Consider the following 22,390-nt stretch of genomic DNA (forward strand, 5'->3'; position numbering starts at 1 on the left):
AATGTGTTGCTCCCTTGCCAAATTATCACGTATCCTTTTCTCAGATCAGGAGGGCATCCTAATCAACAAGTTGGGCGACCACAATACAATGACAATGTCAGGTCAACTTGGGGAAGTGTAGACAGATCTAAATACCATTTTTTAAAAAGAAAAGGAAACAACCAACAATCCTTATAATTATCATCATCTGCTGCTTTTCCCTCTTCTGGCAAAGAAACACGCCATCCATTTGCAGAAATCGCCTGCGGAAACGTTACATCAAAACTAATCACAACGATTAAAATCAGCTTTTCTGTGCAAGAGGAGAGTAAAAACCAAGTTGGAGGCTGGAATGAGACTGTTTTTTTCTACCAAAAAAAAAGCTGGAGAAAAAAAATTGCATGTTATATAGATATATATTTGTATGCACGTTTTGAAGGAGATCAATTCTATGCCCGTGTGATCGGTTAATTTAATTTAACTTTTATTTTGGAGATTGATTTAGACTGGAGGTAGAGACATGAGCTAATTGTATCCTGATCCTTGCCTTGAGGGGTTTCAAAGCCCCTGGAGCAACTATTCTCTGTATTTTGTTCTGTCTACCTTAGCCAAGCTATTGCATTTCTCTCTGGTATAGCGAAGAGAGCAGATCGCTGCTGGGAGAGAGAAATATCGGAAGTGGGGAGGCAAAGAGAAAGAGAGAAAAGGGGGACTTGGAAAAAGAGAGATACGCACACTCTGTGGCTTCAATGTTTCAGGTAAGATCTGGCTGGGTTTGTTATTATTTGCTAAGGAGGGTTATGGCTGGGACTCTGGGCGCAACTCGCTTTTACGCATGTGCCAGGCAATGGGTGAGCGCCGCACTCTTGGAAACACAAGACAAGGAGAGACACGGGGCTGGCAAATCTCCCACCTCCCGGGTCACTGGAGCTGGGGCGATGTTCGCGTTTGCCAGGAGGGCTGGAGCCGGGACGCTCCTTTTGGCAAGCCTTCCGCCAGTTTCCCTCGCAACCTTTCCGCCGAGCGAGCGCGCCTCGTCCAAGCGGCTCCTGATTTGGAAGCGATCCCTCTCCCTCCACCCCTCCTCGCCGCCCCTTTCCAAGGGGGCAGCCAATCCACCCCGCTGCGTTGCGCCGCCATGAGCTTCTGCTTGTGCAATTAGCCGAGCAGCCGCGCGCCCGCGCCAATGAGCCCGTTGCAATTGCTTTTCCCAGCGGGCTTTCTTCCTTTCTTCCTCTCCCCCCCCCCCGGCTTTCTTCCTTTCTTTTCGAAGAGCGCAGGGGGAATGGGATTGCTGGGGGGGGGGGAGTCGCTAGCGGAGGCGAGGCTAGTATTGTTCGGCGGCTCTCTCCGCCCCAACTGGCTGCGAGAGAGACGCCATTATGGGCAGGCGCGCGCGCGTGTGCTCGGTTTTCGCCCTCAGGGCGGCTCGCTTTCCCCGTCGCGGAGGGAGGCGCCTTCCCCACTGGGCGGGCTGGCGGGGCCGCGCTCGCGTCGGTGCACGAGCGCGCCCGGGTTTGCCCCGTGACCCCGCCTCCTTCCCCCTGGTACAGGGCAATCTCCTCCCCCCCACCCCTTTCATGTGGCCCCTCTCAGTGTGGGCAGTGCTGCTCCCCGCCCTGCTTCAAAGAGCAAGCGAGGGCCGAAGCTCGCCCGCTGCGCTCAAACAGCGGCGCTGGCTTTCCACCGGGCCGAGCGCGGCGCCCGCTTCGCCTTGGAGACTCCGGCTGGCTGGCTTCCCCCCGCCCGCTCGCTCGCCCGCCTTTCTCTCCCTCTGGCGCGCCACTCGCGGCCGCCCTCCACTGGCCAGGTTCCGTAAAGCGCCAGCGGGCTTCCTGCTGCGCGGCTCGTCGAGTCAAGAAGACCGCGGTAGGACTCGCGTTGCCTTCCAAGCTGTATGCCGGGCTTCCAACGGGGCCACAGCCTCGCCTTGGAAACGCCCCTCCGCTTGTCTTCCGTACGGGCAGAGGCTTCAGAAACCGCCCGTCGAGGGAATTGGCAGGGGGTCCTGCGCGCTCGCTGCCTTGAGTCGCGGGTTACCCAGCCTCCTTCCCTCTCCAACGTGGTTGTGCAGAATGCGCCGGGGCTGGGGCAGGGTATCGTTAAAACGGACATCGGTGGACATTTAACGAGGCCGGGACTCGTCGCTGGAGCCGAAGGAGGTCCAAGTCTTTGTGATTTCAATGGGAATGAATAGGAAACGACCCCCATTGAATTAAGTGAGGACTTCTTGTTGTGCAGTCGTTCAGTCGTGTCCGACTCTTCGTGACCCCATGGACCATAGCACGCCAGGCCTTCCTGTCCTCCGCCCTCTCCCGGAGTGTGCTCAAGTCCATATTCATTGCATCGGTGATGCTATCTAGCCATCTCAGCCTCTGCCGTCCCCTTCTCCTTTTGCCTTCAATCTTTCCCAGCATCAGGGCCTTTTCCAGTGAGTAAGTGAGGACTTACTTCCGAATAAATCTTTTCAAACTCTAGCTATTAGCTTGATTCTCAGGACTAGGTGAAGTGGCAAGGTTCCTGAGCATGTTCAGTGTTGCCCAGCCTATTTCACTGCTGAGTAACCACAACCAGACCCCAGAACTGGTAGATTTGGGGGCAGGGCTTCCATGTCAGGCTGCGGCTTCCAGAGGGCTTGAGCCCCAGCAGGCTTCCCCGACTTGATGCCCACCCTGGTGGTTGAGACTTCAACTCACATGAACCCCAGCCAGCATGGGCAGTGCTCAGGTATGCTGGGAGCTGTAGTCCAAAACATCTGGAGGGCACCAGGTTGGGGAAGATTGATCTATGGCTTTAGAATTTAATCCCTGCAAACCAACATGTGAATGAAGCTGAAGCACTAAAATAAACTCTAACACACCCACTGGACTCAGTAACCCACTCATTCCAGAATAGTGCCTCTGATGTGAATGGGGTTGAGACAACTCTGGATTCAAACATGGCCTAACTTACATGCAAGCCACAGCTCTGTGAGTACCGCAGCATGTAACCTGTGACCCATGATCCTTTGCAATCGGAGGATGCTTGGGGAGCTCTGATCAAGTTGTGTAACCTAGGCTTGCGCTGTCCGTTTTGAACTTGGCAGGCATTACATGAGGAGGGAGGAGTGGGGTTCCCAGTGGGGTTCTTGCTTGAAGGAAACAGAACAATAAGCAGGTGGGGCTTCCCATATCCATGTGTCTTTGGCTTCTCTTCAGCCTTAGTGATTCAACACAGTGGGCAAAAGTTAATCAGTACAAATACTGGTATAGCTGAAATGAACATCTACTCTCAATGCATGCAAACCAGCTACTTGCAAATAAGACTTTGCTTGTTTGACTTTTTTTTCTGTAGCTTTTCCTGTTGAAAGAAAGCGAACAGTTTTAACATCACCATTCTCTAAGAAATGTTCACCTTCTGGTTTCAATCAACAAAGCTGGCAGACACATACAAGTTTATTTGAGCATACCCTCTGGGTACCGAGCATGCTTGGATTGTTTGAGCATATTAAAAATGAGGAAAATAGCTTTTACCTTCTCAGCAGTTAGACTCCTTAAGAGTTCTCCTACTTTGAAAGTGGAAAAACAACCCCCCAAAAATGTGGGGGAGGGAAGGAGAAGGGGATTTCCTAATATGCCTAAAATAAGTTTTTTTCATAAATGAATAACAAAAGTTTGTTTATATAACTCTTATGCATGTACTATGGAAGAATAGTTTCAGCCGCACAATTAATGTAAAGCTGCAATCCTATGCAAACACACTTTTGAGCAAGCCCCATTGAACTCAGTGGGACTTACTTCTGAGTAACGATACATAGGTGCAAGTTGTTAGTTAACAAATAAGATGTCAAACTCAGTTCAGTCATTTCTAACATTGTGTTTGATTGTAGGCCATTCCTTTCCATTCATATTTTACTGCAAGTTTAGATTTGTGTATGTTCAGGGGGTGTAGTGTTAGTTCACCAAGTAGGGGTGGTGACATATCTCTTACTTCACTGCAAGGCATTACTGAACAAGTGGGGATTATTTTGGGCCAAAACTGATCTCTGAATCCTTCCCCCAACCACCCCAGCCATATGTGTCTTTGGGCTCAACACTATAACATGTGAAATAATAAGTATACAATGCAGGGTTGATATAGCACAAGGCTGCAGAACCACTTTCAGCCCAAAGGCCAAATTCCTTTTCAGAGAAGCTCTTGGGGGCTGCATTCCAGTGGTGGGCATACTTGTAACTGAGCCTTAGGAGAGGTACTTAAACAAATAGAATGCGGGGAAAGCTGCCCAAAAGCTGGGATACTACCAAATGATTTGTGGTTGGAGAAAAGGGGGTGGAGCTGGGGAAAGGGGGCATGACCATCTGGGAAACCTTGGAGGGCCAGGTTGGGCCTCCAGGCCTGAGATTCTGCACCCCTCGTGCACCCCCCCCCCGAACCATAATGGCTCAGACTGAAATAGGATTCGAAAAGTCCCTGGTTCAAATCTCATATCTCAGAGGAACTCACCAGGTGGCATCGGTCAAGTTACTCCCTCTCAGCTTTACACACACCCCTTCTACAATTTGGGGAAAAGAATACTTACTAGCCTTACAGCAGTGGTGAGCAGACTTCAGGCTTAAGGGAACGACTTTGTTTTTCACGAGAACCCTGAGATCCACCCACCGAAGCCAGGTGCAAAGTAGTGGCTCAAGAAGGGGGACAGAGAATTGCAGAACAAGGTGCCACTTCTGAGCACAGGCTCTGCCCGGGAATTCATTTTCAGCCCCAGGATGGAGCTCACTACAAATTCTTTCATGCACAAATTCCTCCTTTCTTGATTTCAGCAACCTAATTTAGGAGGGTGTGGGGGGAAAGGCTTTTTCCTATCAATAGTGTTAAAGGTTTGGGAGCTGGAAACACTTGCTGATCTACTGCAAATCCTTCTGATCTACCTTCTGCCTGCCCTACCTTACAGGGTTTTAATTTTATTTGTTTATTACATTTATATCCCAACTGTCTTCCACTGTGGAACTCAAGGTGGCTACAAGTGGCTCCCAGGTCGTCTCCTTTCCAAGCACTGACCAGACCCAGACCTGCTTAGCTTCAGGAAGGTGGCTGCCTTCAGACCATGACTTGGGACCGTAAGGATTACAAGAAGATGTAGTGAAGCACATTGTACACTTGAAAGTGCTGTACAAATCCATATGGGACCTGCAACAAAACGTTGCAGTTTATCACCAGCCCAAAGGGGTGTGGCTGCTGTGCAGGGATCTATACAGCCTGGAACAGGAGCTTTGTAGTGCTGTTCAGATTGGTTCTGGACATATCTCATAACCACAGCCAGCCCCAAGACATTTCAGATTTGGGGACAGAAATCTTATTTCAGGCCCTGCCACCTTTAATTTTAGAAAGTGTGCACTGATTGCTGGCCCTTAAGTACATTAGCCAGGCCACTTATTTCAAAGGCCACTTCATAGCAATCTATGGAACAGATACTGTAGCTTTATAATGTGCTTTATTTCAGACATTTTTGATCTGGCAGGGATACAAGAAACTGTAGGCAAACTCTTTGTGATCCTGGATGTAAAGGTTTGTACACAAGAATTAGAACACTGGCGACCTTTTGATCATTCAGCTATAAAATCAAATCACAAACTGATCAGACATAAAGCAGAAGCTTTGGAAATGAAGGCCAGTTGTTTTTTGCCCAGTCTCTACTCGGCTTCAAACGGATGCCAATTGAGTTAAACCGCACACTTAGGAGGACATTTAAAACTAATTCACTCTGAGAGACACTTACTGAAATTTAATATCACATATTCAAAATGACTGCAGTGATTTTGGTGTATTAATTATGCCTGAAGCATGACACAAAATGTTCTAGTACACACTAGAGGTCTCTCTCATAGCTAAGATGTGTCTGTGTTTACAGTTCTTTCTAATCTCAGAGTTTGAATAATGCCAAATAGGGCTGCAATCTAAAAAAGAAACCCATTTACTTCAGCACTTTTCACACAGTAGTGGATAGAGGATTGCATTAAGCTTTCATGGGCATGTAAGATGGTGTTTGTGGAGGTGGTGGGACTAAGGACACAATCCTATCTTGGCTGGGGCATGCTAGGAGTTGTGGGATTTTTTTCTGTCTGAACAGTCATAGGAATATGCCCTTACCATCCTTTCTGTGTAGACAAAGTATGTATTTCCAACAAAGTTGAAGAAAAGTAAAGGAGATTTATTTCTTTATATCACCCCCTTTCCAACCTGGTACCCTCCAGATGGGTTGCTATGCTGGCTAAGGGATTAGGGGAGTTGTAGCCCAACCTGTCTAGAAGCACAAGGTTGGGGAAGTCTGCTTTACACATTCATTTGTAGAGTGAAGTGGTGGTACTAATCCTTGTTAACAATAGTATATTGGAACCTAAGGGTCGTAATTATTCTAGATTTCTTGAATGGACAACACTGGTGGGTTAAGCCCGTTCTCAAATAAACAAATGTCAATGCTCTTAAGAGGTGCAAATAGATCCATGTATCAAGAGCCCATGGATTTGGATTCTATGGTCATACAGTCCCATGATTACAACTTAGCCAGTTGGTGACTTTTTGTCAATCTGCTCCTCACCTCTGCCTTTAACAGCAGCTTCATTAGCAGGTGATAATAGAGCTGGTCACAAGAGCCCTCTCTGCAACTATACTCGAAGCATAAAGGAGGGAGCGGGACTACACCTGCCAACCCACCCCAACACCTGTGCAATATCCACACATTGAGTGGAACGTCAGTAGAGGAGAACTACGTTGACACAGCTGAACTTGCGTAGGCTCTCCACACCAGCAGGAATCCTGAATAATTGGTGTTCCTGCTGGCAGTGAGAGCTATGAAGTGAAGTATGTGTGAAGTGTGCGGAGGCCCTCCTTGCGGATGTTCTGCCAAATGTGCATTTTTGGGACAAGAACATGGATGGTGGAGCCGCATTGCCCTCCATTGAATATATGTGTGGAGGGGGCTATTGTGAACAGCTTTAATGCTTACCTCCATGTCCTGAGAAGCTTTACCTGCTGAGTTTTGCACATCAAGCTCCTGCTAAGGGCACAAGAGCAGACAAGGCTGTTTTTTTCCTGGTCTATTGGCAATTCAAGCCACTGAAGGTTTGCACAGTTGAGATATTTGCATCTATGTTTATTTGTATTTTCATTCTGCCTTTCTTTTTTTAAAATACGCCTGATCCAAAACATAAGAAGAGCAGTGCAGGATGGATCAGGCCATAAATTAGAGGCACACAGCTTGCAGGTGCTCCTGGATCCATCACTGTCACTTGAGGCCCAGGTGGCCAGGAGCATCTTTTGTCAACTTTGGTTGATATACCAGCTGCGACTCTGGACAGGGATAGCCTGGTGCCAGTTATCCATGCACTGGGTAACCTCCCAGTTAGATTACTGCAGTGCGTTGTACATGGGGCTAACCTTTGAAGAAAATTCAGAAACTTCCGTTGGTAACCTAGCAGGTTTAGTTTGAACTAACTATGGCCCGCCAAATGTTTTTCGCCTACAATTTCCATCAGCCCTAGCCAGCATAGCCAATGATGAGGCGTGATGGGAGTTACAGGCTAAAACATCTGGAGGGCCACAAGCTCCCCCCTGCCCCTGCAATAGACCATCTACATTGCCATGTTTTCTTCTCACTTCTCCACTGGCATTTCCCTGGCAGATGCGCGGGCACACATAACCCCCCACACACACACACACACACCCCAGTTCGCCTTGGAGGAAATGACCAGACTGATATATCAAGGCTCCAGTCTATGAGCACACACCTGGAAGCAAGTCCCAATAAAATTAAAAAGACTTAACTGTAAACAGTATATTCAGAAATATTGACCTGGCTAGCATGATTACTGCAGCCCACTGTGGCTTATTTAAGCCACAATGAGCTGCAGTGCCTGTGGGCACCAGGTTACCTATGCAACTCCCAGGTACAGCTTTTTGTGTTGTCCAAACCCAGGTGGTAGGAGTTGTTTGAGGGTTAAACAACCCTCAACCCATGGTCTGTTGTAGGGTTATTTGAAGGTTGTTTAACCCTCAAACAACCCCCTACCGCCCAGGGTCAAGCAACCCAACCATGGCAAACTTCCGCAAGGGGCTGAATATTCAAAATTGCCGCCCAAACACATAGCAACCCACTGTGGCTTAAGCAAGCCATAGTGGGCTGTGGTGATCATGCAGACTAGCCTATTGTGTGATACAGTCCTCTAGGACTGTACCATTTCAGATGTCATTAAGGGGGTTCACGTTTTGCATGCTCTTCCAAATCAAACACTCTGCATGTGGAAAACTAGCATGTCATGGAAAAGGGCTGTAGCCCATCCTTCTTCCTACTGTACAGGTTATCTACATGCAGGAATTTAAAAACGTGTGGAAGCTTTCAGACATTCAATACTTCATTGCATTCTGAAGTGCTACAGTCCCTGAAGGGCTGCAGCAGATGATAGTTCAGCTCATACTTTCATGTAGATGAGTTTAGAAGAGGGATGCTGCCAGTAAGGATTTCCTGTCAAGGCTGCATCTTGCTTTTTCCTATAAAATACTGCTTTAAACAGCTGTCTGTGTGAACATTGGCAGAGCCAGTCCTCAGGAGCACAGGTGCTTTATATACAGGTAAACATGTCACGGGTGATCTGCGAACTATGATTAAAACATTATGTGAATTGGCCTTGATTTCACTGACTAACCCTTCTGTTTTATGGTGGATATCTAGGAAAGCAGTGGCATTATACAATGAAACATCCTTTTTTTTTTTTTAAAGAGAGACATGGAAAACTTGTATGGTTTTCTGTACAAACAAGGAGAGTGGGGAAAAAAAAATTCCCTTCCCATTAACAAAGAAAGTGCTACACATACGGTTGTGAATGGGATTTCCATGTATTAAGTTGGTTTCCATTTATGCAGAAAATGAAATCTGAAGAAAAAGAGCCACTGACTGAAATGTGAGTGGGTGCATAATTTCAAAAGGAGAAACTTTCACCATTACATTACAAATATGCTATATTTGGCCCTCATTGTCCTAGATTCCAAAATGCCTGCAAATATATAATCATGGTAAGGTCAGTGGAATATGCATGTGTGTGTGTGTTTATTCCAAGGCTATTGAAAGCATTTCAACCTAATTAGAAACAAGAGAAATACGTGTTTTTCCCCTCCTATATCAGCAACAGTGCTGTTTTTGCGATGTGTAACTCTCCACCCTGCTATGGAAATCTGTCAGAAGAACATTCCCTCTAAGATGCTTGCTGTTACTTATTTTGGTTGGCTTCTTTGCTGTTGCTATAGAGCCAAATTGTATCTTCTTTCAGGGGAGGGGGAAGTCCTTGTTTGTGCACAAATACAATTTTTTAAGTGTTTGGAGTTGACTTTTCCTTTATGTTGCACAGTGGGGAACATTTTCTCTTTGTACTCTGAGTCTCAGTCAGCCTTAGTATAACTCATTCGCTAATACACCAAGAATTAATTTGACCTACTCTATTAAAATGCATTATTCCCATGTCCTACTTTTCATAGACTATAATTTCATTTTGCCCTTTTGAAGAAATTAATCTAAAATGCACGTTTTATTATAATTTTAATGATTCACCTTTGGTGTACAAAATACAGAGCATATACATTTGGTCATAAGGAGCAAAAGAGGGAGTATGAAGAGTAATAAAAACTTGCAGTGATTTAAGAAATCTTTTATGAAGTACAGTTATGAAATGCTGCCCATGCATTCTGAATCTGCTATACACATTAATATGAAACTAGCCTATTTATACTCACTAGGCTGAATTTTAATTAGGCTTTAGTTAAACATGCAATTCATCCCAACTTTTTATTCAACTCTCCCGGTTCAACCCATCTCATATACAACTGATCCAAAAACATTTTAAAGCTTATTAAAGCTGTTCTTAATAAATGTACTTTGGATGAACCCAAGGGTCCACTGAGTCTTTATGGGAGTTTTTTCCTTGTAACCTTTTTCCTGGTTACTTCTTATGCAAGTCAACCCATGGCGGAGGCAAGATATAAACCAGTGGGACGTAAAAACTGCATGTAAGTCTACAATCCTTAACATATTTATTTATTTGGAATATTTATATACCGGTTTTCAACAACAAGTTTTCAAAGCGATTTGCAAAGTAAAAAGGAAGTCAGTTCCACTGAACGGAGTGAAACTTCCTTCCAAGTAAACATGCTCAAGATTTGGCTCTACATCAAAGAAGATGTACAGGCTGGATAGAGGTAAAACTCCATGTGCCTCTGATGTCCTAGAAGGAAAGGACAGACAGACAGATAGCTGTTACTGCTGATACACTGAACATTTTCAAATAGACTTGGATGGTGTCGCCAAATTCTAGAGTCCAGTTTCTTAGATTATAGTTTTTGAGCCCCTTTTCCTAATTTTGTATGCATTTCATGTACTCACGTAATATGATTTTCAAAAAGTCAACTTGCAGTGTTATGCATGAACACTGTAATAGGGTGGGCAGGTGTCCTACTTTACAAAGGACAGTCCTCTATTTGAAGGGCTATCAGAGGGCAGTCTTATTTTTTGAAGGTGTCTTCTATTTGAAGGACTGTCCAGTTCAAATCCAATTTAAAGATAAAGAACTATCAGAAATAAGAGGTGGGCCTTGAAGTTACCCATCAACAACACCAGGACAGCAGACTGAGCAGGCACACAGGTCATCTGGTCATAGTCATCCTAACTACGATGAGATGTTCTATATTTCTATTTAAATTATAGAAATTATTTTCAAACTTTCACCTTTCCATATAAATTAGTATCTGAAATTTTATGCAAACCTGTGTCCTCTTTTTTGGTGGTGATGAATAAGTGGCCATCCTAACATTGTAGCAAATAAGGAGGGGGTTGGCTGTCTTTGGAAGTGGGCCCTTCTACCACATCTCAGCTGGCTGGAAGAACTCTGGGCATAGAAAAACAGGGTGGGAATAATCCAGTGGATCATACAGTTCAATCCCTTGCTTTGAAGCAGAACATCCTGTACTCCCTCCAGATACCTCTCCTGCTTTTTCAGAAAAATTCTCAAGGAAATTGATTCCACACTCATCCTAGCCAGCTGGGCCCAGGGCCAAACAGTTATTAGGATACATTCACACTAGCATGTTTTCTTATCCATCCCAGGAAGAGCTGGATCTGTTCACATGCTGGGTGGAGTCCGTGTTTAGTATTCCACTTCTAGGGTTTGTGTGAAAAAAGTTATTTTGTTCCAAAAGAGAAATCCTGCTTCCCCCACAATGTCTCAATAGAGATTTCATGGAATATCAGATCTGCTGGCTGGGGTGGCTGCAGTCTTGAAATGGAGGCCTCCATCACGGGCAGATCTGTTACAGCCTATGCAAGCTTGGCCAGCTGGAGAGGGTTCTGTTTGCAGCTGGGGTCTGGTGTCTGCCACTGGAAATGGAGGCCTTCCCCAGCCTGCTGATTTTCAAGAGCTGTAACAGATCAGCCATTCAGAGGGGACTCTGTTTCAAGTGGGAGGCTGGAGCCCTCCTGGCCAATATAGGTTCACTGGAAGAGATGTAGCCTCTTACTTGAGTAAGTAGCTCAGCCTGTAGGCTTCCAGAATGGATTCCTGAACCGGATATTGCTAGTGTTGAGTAGATTGGTTCTATCACTTCCAGGGATACAGGCAAACGTAAGCCTTTTTTGTCAAACCAAAACCATCTGTTTTGTTGTTTTAATTAATTGCACTTGGAGAGGTTATAATAGGTCATCTTGACTTAGGAAGACTTGCTTTGAGCAAATGTGCCAACCGCTGTACCAAGGTAACTACAAAAGGTTTTTAAAATAGGGAAACCAACACTGAGCACTTTATAAAAGTAGGTAAAAGAGGGAGGATCTACATTGTGTCTGCTAGCGCATTGAATTCGGTAGACTGGCGAGTTAAATGCCATCGCATTAAAACATGATTATTCACACTCACCCTGTTTCCCCGTTCCAGCACTTCATCGAATGCGCAAGCACAGTTCACACTCAAGTGCTGTGCTGTTTTCCTGCTCTTAAAGATGGCGGTTCTCATTGGAGGAGCAGAAACTCTTCCTGTTTCTGCTGATTCCCTGCCCACCGTCCCACTTTTCCTCTATCCCTGTGTGTGTGTGTAGGGATTGCATGAGCATCCTGTTGGGGCTCGAAGCCCAGCAAGAAGTTGCCACTTCACCCCACCCCCCGCACACACCCCTTAGCAACAAGAGGGGAAGAAGGCAGCGCCTCTCGTCCTCCCCCCATCATTGCTACAGCGGCAGTGGTGCGGAAGAGGCTGTTCATTTTCAGTAAGTTCTCCTGCCCTTAGGGAAAACGACCAGCTTGTCCCTTGCCACCGCTGCTGCTGTAACAGGTGGAGGTAGAGGAAAGAAGGAGGCACGTAACCTCTTCTCCCCCCCCCAATGTGCTGGAGGCCAGGACAAGAGGCTGGGGGGTGTCTCCCGAAGCTCTTTTCCCCACGCCAGCCCTTGACAGCTGGCATGAGAAAGAGGGGCAGCGGTGGCGGCACCCAGCGCTCAGGGTTTTTTGGGGGGGGGGCTGCTAGCATCTTCGAAGCTTTGAAGACTGCCTTTTTTTTGTCTGCTGCTCATGAGATGACATTAAAATTGTCCACGGACATTTTTATTGATGTTAGTCCGTGAATAGTGATAACCGTCTGCCTGGATATGTGTGTGTGCTTCTTTCTGTGCTGCGAGAATGGAGGGGACTGTGAAAAAAAATTACACTTGCCTGGGCTTGCCCGGGCAAGTGTGCAGAGAAATTGGGCTGGAGAAGCTACGATTCTTCAAAGATTTGAAGATAATGCCTTAATTTTTTTTTTTAAAAAGCCAAAGCAGGGGATAGAAGGAGGTAAAACTTAGAGTCATTTGAAGGGATAGAACAACCCCCTGCTCAATGCAGGAAGCCTGATTCCCAGGTGGTCTCCCATCCAAGTATTGACCAGAGCTGACCCTGCTGAGCTTCCGAGATCAGACAAACGTGCGCACATCCAGCCCTTTGCTTCTTGGTGATGAAACTTTGAGTGCTGAGGAAGCTATGCAATCAGTAGCCAGAAGACTGCAGGGGGGTGTTGAGAGCTGTGATTGGATAGGAGGGAAATACAAACACCACCATATATGGGCAGGCGTGGGAGGGGACTATGACCTTATACGGTGATGAACACGGAAGAGCAGAGCACATGGGTGGGAAAAACCGGAATATCAGGGTACTGAAAGCAGTAGCAGGGAAGCAGGAAAATGTGGGTCCAATACGAAGCGGGGATGGCGTAATGTGAAGGACGGGATGAAACCTCATTGGAAGCGTAAAAAACCATAAGTGTAGATCAGCCCGGAGAGAACAATGCGAACTTCAAAAGGGAAAATAAAATGGAAAAAACACAGCCTTGAACATGTCCAACATATAAGTCAGTTAATAAACTATGAAAGCATAGTTTATGTATGAAACATAGTTTAACTTTTACCCATGTAAGCTACAATCAGTTAGCTTTTAAAGTGGCACTGTTTTGTGTTGGCATCTTGAATTATTTTCTTTACAATTTTAAATAATCCAACTCTTAGGTGAGAATTAGGAACCTCTGGCCTGTGGGGGTTCCCTATTTGGTCTGCCAATTCCCCCCCCCCCCTCGGCTTTCCCCAGGCAGGAGAAATCTCTTATTTCTTGTTCATTGTTGACATAGACAAAATGTCCCTTCCTTCACTTTCCCCAGTCATTCCAACTAACTTGGCTAACAAAACTGGTGGCTGTGTATTGCACAAATGGTTACAGTACATTATTATTATTATCTTATCCTTCTTCCAAGGAGCTCAGGGTGACATATATAGTTTTCCCCACCCCATTTTACCCTCACAACAACCCTGAGGTAGGTTAGGCTGAGAGGTGATGCCTGGACCAAAGTTACCCAGAGACCATCTTGGCCAAGTGGGGCTTTGAACCTGGGTCTCCCCAGTCCAAGCCCATAACAAGCGCTATACCTTGTTGTCTTTGTGTCTATTTTGGATTGTAGGTCCTTTTAAGAAGTGACCTGCCTTTTTAAGTGCCATGCACATGAAAAGTACTAAATACATACATGCATATCTACATAAATACATAGGGTGGGATCCAATGGTGTGGTTGCACAGGCGGCCAGGCCCACTGGTTCTGCTGCGCACGTGGCCAGCCATGTGTTGTCCCTACCACTGGTGGCTGCAACACAGCGCTTCCGGGATCAAGCCCTGAAACAAGCAGAAACATCCATTTCTGGAAGGGACAGATCGTGCCCCTTCCAGAAACAAGCATTGCTGCTCATCTCAGTGCTTGCCTCTGGAAGCGCTACATTGTGGCCGCCATTGGTAGGGGCTGCGCGTGCCCCAGGACCAGTGAACCTGGTCACTCACACAAGGGCACCACTGGATCCTGCCCACACGTACCTACATGAAACACCTACTGGCTCTCAAATTAAAGCAAGTTGGATAATGTCTGCCTTGCTTATGGAGAAAGAAGGAAAGGGAATTGGAGATAAATAATAAAAACATGTTTTAAAATTTAGGTATCATTCACAAAAGGCCTGGCGTGCTATGGTCGAGGTCACGAAGAGTCAGACACGACTGAACAACAACAAATCATTCACAATATGGTATGAACGTGATGTAGTGACTAGAGTGTTGGACGGGAAGTCCGGAGATCCACGTTCTAGTCCCTGCTTGGCCATGGAAGCTCACTGGGTGACTTTCACAGTCACAGACTCTCAGCCCAACCTACCTCACAGGGTTGTTGTTGTGAGGATAAAATGAGGAGGAGGAGGATTATATACACCACCTTAGGTTCCTTAAGGAGGAAAAAAGACGGAATATAAATGTAATAAATAAATATCACTCAGTAGCTTTAGGTATTCCACTATTGTCTCAGTCACCCTGCCTCCATCTGCAATATAGGTATTATAATAATACAGGTCTACATTATAGACCTGTGTGAAGTTCTTGGAACACCAGAAGTGCTCTGTGTAAATGCTAAGCATTATTGCTGTGGAGGTTATTGTTATTTTATCCCACTGTTCCCTCAGTTCTGAGGGCACTTCACATAACACACACACAAGTCATTAGCTTTCTGACATGGATATATACCTCAAGGAGCCATGGCCACTCAGGAGCTCCCTGAGTACACATTATCCCTGTAGTGTCTACACAAGTATGAAGTAGCCCTAAGAAAAGACAGTTTGACTGAATTGTTGAGCAACTGGGGCCAAGAGGGCTTTAGATCCCCTTCTCACTTCCCTCCTGGCATTTTGACCAATCCTGCCAATCAGGAGTGCTTTCCACTACAGGTGAAGCTTCTGCAGGATAAAACAGTCACCGCAGATCAGTGGATTCCCTCAGATTTTCACAGTTTAGAAATAGGGCTCTTTACCATCTTGCATCTAAGTAATTGTGTGAATATTTTATAAATTCGGCAATGGCCTTGATTTGCCCTTTCATTCAAGCAGTGATCACACACATACAGTTACCTAATATTTTTAAATGATTTTCTGACAAAGTTAAAAGTCATCCATTACAGAAAGCAGGGGAGGAATACTCTTGGTCCTTGCAGAATTTTTGTTTTGTTCTGTTTGTTTCAGGTCATTTTATGCACTTTTAAAGAGCCAGTCAAGGGTCAGTTTCTCCTGAGTGATCGATTCATAAAATTAGTCTTATTTGTGGTGTACTCACATAATGTGTGCATTTAAATTCAATTGTGCTTTGCGTATTCTTATTGTATGTTGCCTACTTGGAGGCAGAAATAATAGTTTGATGCTTTTTTGGCACTTCTGTTCTGTGACTGCAGGTGGCAAGTCACACCTTTTACTAAAATTAATTCCTGTGGGGGGGAAACCTGTGTGTTTAACGGAGCAATCCTGTGCTGCAATTATTCCAGTGTCTCAGATATGTTGCTGCTATAGAGGTGGAGTGGCTCTATCCAATACATGCTTAGCCCAGGATGGGAGGGGAGACACAGTGGAAAGAGAGGAAATGCCACAAAAACACCAGCCACACCCCAGCATCCCTCACAATACTGCCACTGCCCACCAGAAGGTGGCAGAAATGATACACCCACCACGCAGAAACAGAGGGAGCCAGCCATGCTGGCTGATTTGGGGGCATGGCCATGATGATAACATGCCACCAACCTAAACATGCTCAGCACACAGCCAAGGGTCCAAGACCCCCACATACCGCACATTGACCACAAGCCCCCCAGTCTCAGGAACCAAGCAACCTCTCTCTAGTAACCTATGGGCCCAATCCCCACTTGCCCCTTCTAGTTCACTTGATAGGCAGTATCCCAGCAGCCCTCCTCCACCCTCCTTGGTCATCCCACTCCTGACCTTTTCATGGCTTTTTCATTGTTGGCACCCCAGTTGAGGAATGCCCTCCCTACAGTGGCTTTCCTGGGACCTACATTGTGATCTTTTCAGTGCCTGGTGAAGACCTTTTTATTTTCCCAGGCTTTTTAATCCTTTACTTAAAAAAAAAAAAAAAAGTGTTACTGCAGGGATCAGCAGCATGTAGCCTGCAGGCCACATGAGCCTCCTCCCCCAACTTTGGGGGAACCCAAAAATGTTGGGGTGGGGTTGCAAACAAAATGGCATCCATAGCTCCTATGGAGTCCCAAAAAGGTTGGTGTTTCATAGCAGCTCTGGATACCAATGTTTTTGTTTTATTTATTTTTAACCCCCCCTCCCCATTTTCAGTACCCACACCCATGGGACAGTTGCAACCCATGGTGCGTGTGTGTGGGTGTGTGTGTGTGTGTGTGAGAGAGAGAGAGAGAGAGAATGGGCTCTGGACCTCCCAAAGTTGCCCACCCCTTAGTGTGTTTTTAGATCTTTGCACTGCTGCTGGCTTTTAACTTGGTTCTTACATTGTTTTTATTCTGTTTAAATATATTTTTATACTATGTTTTACTGTGTTATTGTATGTTATGGTTTTAAGTTTGTTTTGTGAACTACCCCGAGAGCTTCAGCTAATAGAATGAAAGACTGACACCCAAGAGACCCAGCACCAATCGAAAGCAGAAATTTGTGGAGGCCAGGTAGTGTTCAGCTCTCTGCCCCACCCAAGAGTCCTACCCTGTGGCCAGCTGGAGCCATTGAATGCTAAGGTAGGGGGAAGCGAGCCTTATCAACCCCAGAAACAACACAGGAGGCAAATTGACAGTCTTTGGAGAACAGCACCAGGAATGGAGTGAATTCTACAAAAGATAAATACACCTGTATAGGGTTCCAACCAGTCACCCAGCAGGGCTCCTGTGCTAGTTCACAATGCCACAGAGGAGCAGCTGGAAATGTCTTGGTTATGGCTGTGGATCATGAAGTGGGCCTCCCTCCTGGTCTGCACAGAACTTGGAGTGGGATGGATCCTTTACCTGTGGGAGCAAAGAGAGAAAAAGAGTAATGAGCAATTGTGCCAGCAACTAGAGCACATTCTCCCAGAACCTGAATGCACAATAAGTGTTTGTCAGGGAATGGGGCCAGCTAAGTGATCAACCAGTACTCGGGGGGGGGGGGGATAAGTGTGACTGCAGTGTCTGTGTCCATACTCACCCTTTCTCCCTTGGGGGTCACAGTGGAACCTCAGGTGTGCAGTGGCTGTTTATTCTGCTCTATGCATTGAGGATGTGGTCCTGTAAGGCAAAAGAAACGTGAGTATTTGGCCAGCAGTGGCAATGGTTGGAGTGGAGTGCCTAGCCTTTGCCAACAGGGAACATAAGAAGAGCCATGCTGGATCAGGCCAAGGGTCCATCTCATGCAGCATTCTGTTCACCCAGTGGCCAAGCAGTGGGAAACCCACAAGCAGGACATGAGAGCATGAGCACCCACCCTCTTACCTGGCATGTGGGAGGCACTGCTGAAAGAGGATTAGAGCAATATATTTCAGGCAAGACTGTGTTCATGCATAGCAAAGGGAGGGTGAGATGATAGGCAGTTGCAGCAGTTATTCATTAGTGTCAGGGTGGACACTGAGCCCATAGAATCCCAGAGTAGTTCTGATTCTGAGGAAAAGCAGCCGCTCCTGAGAGAGGAGCGCGCTCATCCTTCCCAGGGCCAACAGCTGGCAGAGATTCCTCCCACTGGCATTCCTGGCATAGATAGCAGTCCCGGGAGTGAGAGAGCATGGGAAGAAGACTTGCTGGACGCATGACGCCAATGCAGGGAGCGGCGCCAAATGGAGGGCGCGGAAAGGAGGCGTAGTGCCTGGTTGGCACGCAAACAACGGTTGCGCCCAGAGGATCCAAGGGAGAAGGGGAGGGACTCTCCCTAGCCCATAAGTTCAGGGTCTGCCAGTGATTCTCCTTCAAACGGGGACCAACTGTTCCAACTTAGGGCATAGGTACTCTGCTGCTCATATCTAGTTGCTAACAGTAGAGTTGTTAAGTTGTAAAAGAGAAATAAAGCTTTGAAAAGAATCCCGTTGTCTGTATCTGGACTTGGCTACTGGATTAGACTGAGAGAGGCTGCCAAGGAGCCCTTGACAATTAGAACAAGTGTTGCCCCTTCCCTTTCTGACCTATGTGGGTGCTCAATCCCAGCACCCCCAGTTGTTGGGGTGGAGGTTTGTTTGTTAGTTGGTTGGTTGGTTGGTTTATTCCTAAAATTTACTAATAACTCAATAGCAAATAGCTCTCAGGAAGACTACAATAAACAAATAAAATATTATTGGGTGTTTGTGCCTGCCCTGACATCCTGAGGCAGGGTGCCTGTTCGCGTTCTAGGAGCAGATTTGTTAGCAAGGTGCTCAAGTTCCCACGAGAGCTCAGGAAACAAACATTTTGCAGAATGCCCCCTTTTTATGCAAAGTATGCCCCTGTTGTGCAAACACACACACATTCTCCCTGTTTCCCCACACCCCTTGTGAACTGTTAAGAGCCAGAGAAACATAACCCCACAGCATGCCCTGACATCTGAGTTATGATCCTCCTGGGTAGTTTTTATATATATACTGATGCTGGTGTGCTGTGATTGGGTGCAGAGTTGCATCATAGGCTATACTCTGTCATGAAGATGTGGGCAGGGTGGTTGTCATTGTGGGGACAGTGATTATTATTTTTTCATCCTTCCCATTGAAGTGTTTATGCTGGGTCTGGGGTCAAGGGCAGTGCCAATCACAGGGCTTGGGGGTCACTGCTCTGCCCTGCCTTCCACCCCAAAATTCCCCTGGCATCTGCTGCAGTAGTGGATATGGCAGTGGTGGTGGTGGTGGTGGCTGCTGCATTGTGGCTTCAAGCCAGGAAGGAACTCCTGGTCTGGCAGTGGCAGCCTCATTTTGCTAATTATGCGTGTGCAAAGGCAAAGGGCTTGCCCTCTCCTGCTAACAGGATGTTTTCTAAAAAAAACCCATCTCAGGTCAGGCTCTTTGTCTGATCAACCAATCAGTATAGATCTCTTGTTTTGCAAAGGAAGGGGTTACTCTGGGCGATGTGAGATAGCCCAAGTACAACAGAGCTGAATGTGCTGGCTGGCGCATTGGCTAGTTTGCTGAGCAAAGCCAGCCAATCAGAGACTGGCGGGTGGGCTGGCTGGAGAGGTGAGATGAGACATGAGGGAACCAGGCTCTGTAGGAAGTAGCTGTCTCAGAAGAGAAGCCATTCCTTGTGCCCCTGGGGGACAAGAGCTCAGGTAGGGTATGTGAGTGTGTGAATGTCTTGGCGTTTGTGTTTGTGAGACCGAATGCCTTAGGGGTGTGTGTGTGTGTGAATGCTGGGGGGTTTAGGGGTGTGTGAATGCCTTGGGGTTGGGGGGCTTTTGGGGGTTTAGATGCATGATTAATTTTTGGGAACTTGGAAGCTGGTTTCTAAGTGGGAACTTTGATGATTACATAAAAAAAACTTGTTAGGAAATGAATGATATTTTTTGCTTGACTTGATAAGGTTAATGAATTTTACCTTTTACTTTATTTTTTTATCATGCAAAAATATTTTCGTTCTTTCCCTTTAAAATGGTGACCACTGGTCTGCAAGCAGATTTGCTTAGTTAAAAACTTACAACACTTGTCACTGTTGTATTGATTCTAATTTGTTGAGCTAATATTTAGGTGCCTGACAGTATGTAGGGGGGGTGGGATGCTGTAGTTTGGATCCAGTTACTTCTGCTAGACTACCAATCTGATCCCATGCTTGGTTGTAAAGCATGTTGCACCTAATTTCTATTTTTACTGACTTCCAAGTAATTCTGCAAAATAATCCTAACAGTACAATCCTTTTCATGTCTACTCAGAAGTAAGCCCCATTGTGTTCAATGGGACTTACTCTCAGGTAAGTGTGTATAGGACCACACCTTTTATGTTTCCCCCCCCCCCTTGTGGTTGCTCCGGCAAGTTTCCCCCCTTTTGAGGGCTGCTCTGTGGATGTAGAAAGGTGCAGGGTTTGGATGCTCAGACCTTGCTTATTCTGTGTATAAGTTGGATTTCTCAGAAGCATGGAGAGGGGGGTGTTGTGGAGAAGCTCATGTAAAGCAATGTATTTTTGGATACTCAGAACTTGGTGGCAATGCTTAAAACCAAGTAATCTAGTCCTTCTGGCTCCAGAGTAGGCATTTATATGATATATTTTCTATACTGTGTGTGCCACTTCTTTCTGTTGCTTCTGAAGAGTTTTGGAGAGGCAGTGACTGTAGGTATGCTCATGTACAGAGATTTTTTGTGGATGCTCAGAACTTCCTGGGGATGCTTGCCAGCATTTTCAATGCTTTTCTGTGTGCCTGTGGGGATATCAACATCATCAACCTCATCATCGTCATCTTGTGTGGATTGTCCCCTGTTTTGCAGCTATGAGTTTGCAGTCACTTGATTTTCTGTGCAATGGAAGTTGTTCCTGGAATATGGATCCAAAGGAGTGCTTTTGTGTGGCTGTGTGAATTCACCCCTTGCACTCATGGTTTCAAAATTCATGCACCCGTGTCCCCTTGCTGTGGTATGGGTTGGGGATTCAAAAGACTGCTCTGCCTCTGCTGTCCCTTTGGCTCTGCCTCTGCTTACCTGACAGCAGCCCAACCTCTCAGCTGGCCACCAGCTACCATTGTCTGGGGCTGGTGTGAAGTCATCCCATCAACAGGAGTGTGGCTGTGGACTGAAGGAGTACAGGATACTCCTGCCCAGAACTTGGTTCCATGTCAGCCATTCCACTGACGAAGTGATGTGCCAGCACATCAGGGGAATCCTGCTGGTGTATCTGTCATGGCAGTGGTGCACCTGATGTTTTCAGGCTTCCTGCAAACCCTAAAGCCCCTCAGCCAGCATAACTCTAGTATACGACTGCTTATTAATTCTCCTTTAATCCAGTATATATCTCACTTCTGTGCGGGAATTGCAGGGTCAATGTCATCTCCCATTTACACTGTTATAGACCTGTTGGAGAAAATGGGAATATACATTGCTTGTGAGTAGCAGGGACAGAGAGATCACATGCCACCATAAAGAGAGGGATCTGTATTTGCAGATTCAAATGTTTGCATACTTGCTCAAAATTACAGTATTGATCTGAAGGGCTTCCTTTAAAGTTTTACTTTTTTCAGTTATAAAAAAAAGTTCTTAATACCTTCCGTGTGCTGCCCCTGTGGCATGCCCTTCCCAAGGAGATACACCTGGAAGTGGGGTGTCTCCATGGTTGATCTGCTGCGAGCTGGCTCAGTTTCAAGGTCGTTCAGGGCACATGGCATTGTGGCCATCCCGCAGCCACCCTGGAGCTTTTCATGGAAAAACTGGATTTCCTGAGACTGCTTAAAGTCTGATTCTTTTCCTTAAGTCGGATTCTCCCTGGTATAGTTGTTGTGTGCCCCAAGCTGCACATTTACCTCAGGTATGCTAGTCCTGCCCAGGGGTGTGCCTTTCACCATGGCCCCGGATGAGGGGTGTTTCCTGTCCCATGTTTTCCAGCACAAACCAATTAGTGTCTACTCAGAAGTAACTCCCATTGTGGTCAATGAGGCTTGTTCCCTGAATGCGCACCTCAGAATTTACAGAGAGCCCCTCAGTCGAAACAGAACATTTTAAAGCACTAATTCCCTAAAGGCTATAAAGCACTATCTCAAAGCTGCAATTCTCTGTTGTTTTTGTTTATTGCTGTTTGGAAGTAATTAATTCACACCTTAGATCGTGCGTACCATCAGGTTAGAAAAGGGGCTGCTTTCCCATCTCTGTGTTTCCCATCCCTGTCTTTCCCACCACAAAGATACGCGTGTCTACTCAGAAATAACTTCCATTGTGTTCAATGAGGCCTGTCTTTGATGTTTAGTTCCTTTCATTTTGGAAGTAATTAATTCGCAGCTTCACTTCTTTGCAGCATCGGGAACTTCATAAGAAAGGAGATTAGAAAAAGGGCTGGTTGGAGCCAGGATGCTTCCAGTATTCATACGGTTAAATCTCCTAAAGGCTCTGAAGACTTTGCCAGCTGTAATCCAGTAGTTAATGCAGAGCTTTG

At 46.2% G+C, this 22,390-nt stretch overlaps 1 protein-coding gene across 3 annotated transcripts in view; it reads left to right on the forward strand.

Moving 5' to 3' along the window:
• Positions 1-603: 603 nt before the first annotated feature.
• Positions 604-22,390, forward strand: part of KCTD1 (potassium channel tetramerization domain containing 1) — a 116,589-nt gene continuing 94,802 nt past the window's right edge. The window contains exon 1 of one of the 3 annotated variants that reach the window (XM_084849644.1): positions 604-737. In XM_084849644.1, coding sequence (XP_084705770.1) covers positions 729-737 — 9 coding nt within the window. In that variant the 5' untranslated portion in view covers positions 604-728. Of the gene's footprint in view, positions 738-19,494; positions 19,593-22,390 lie in introns of those variants that run through there. The other 2 variants (XM_084849643.1, XM_084849648.1) reach the window with 2 other exon arrangements.

This window comes from Heloderma suspectum, chromosome 4 (genome assembly GCF_057233095.1).
Source record: "Heloderma suspectum isolate Gila_16-S chromosome 4, 16-S_ref, whole genome shotgun sequence".
NCBI lineage: Eukaryota > Metazoa > Chordata > Lepidosauria > Squamata > Helodermatidae > Heloderma > Heloderma suspectum.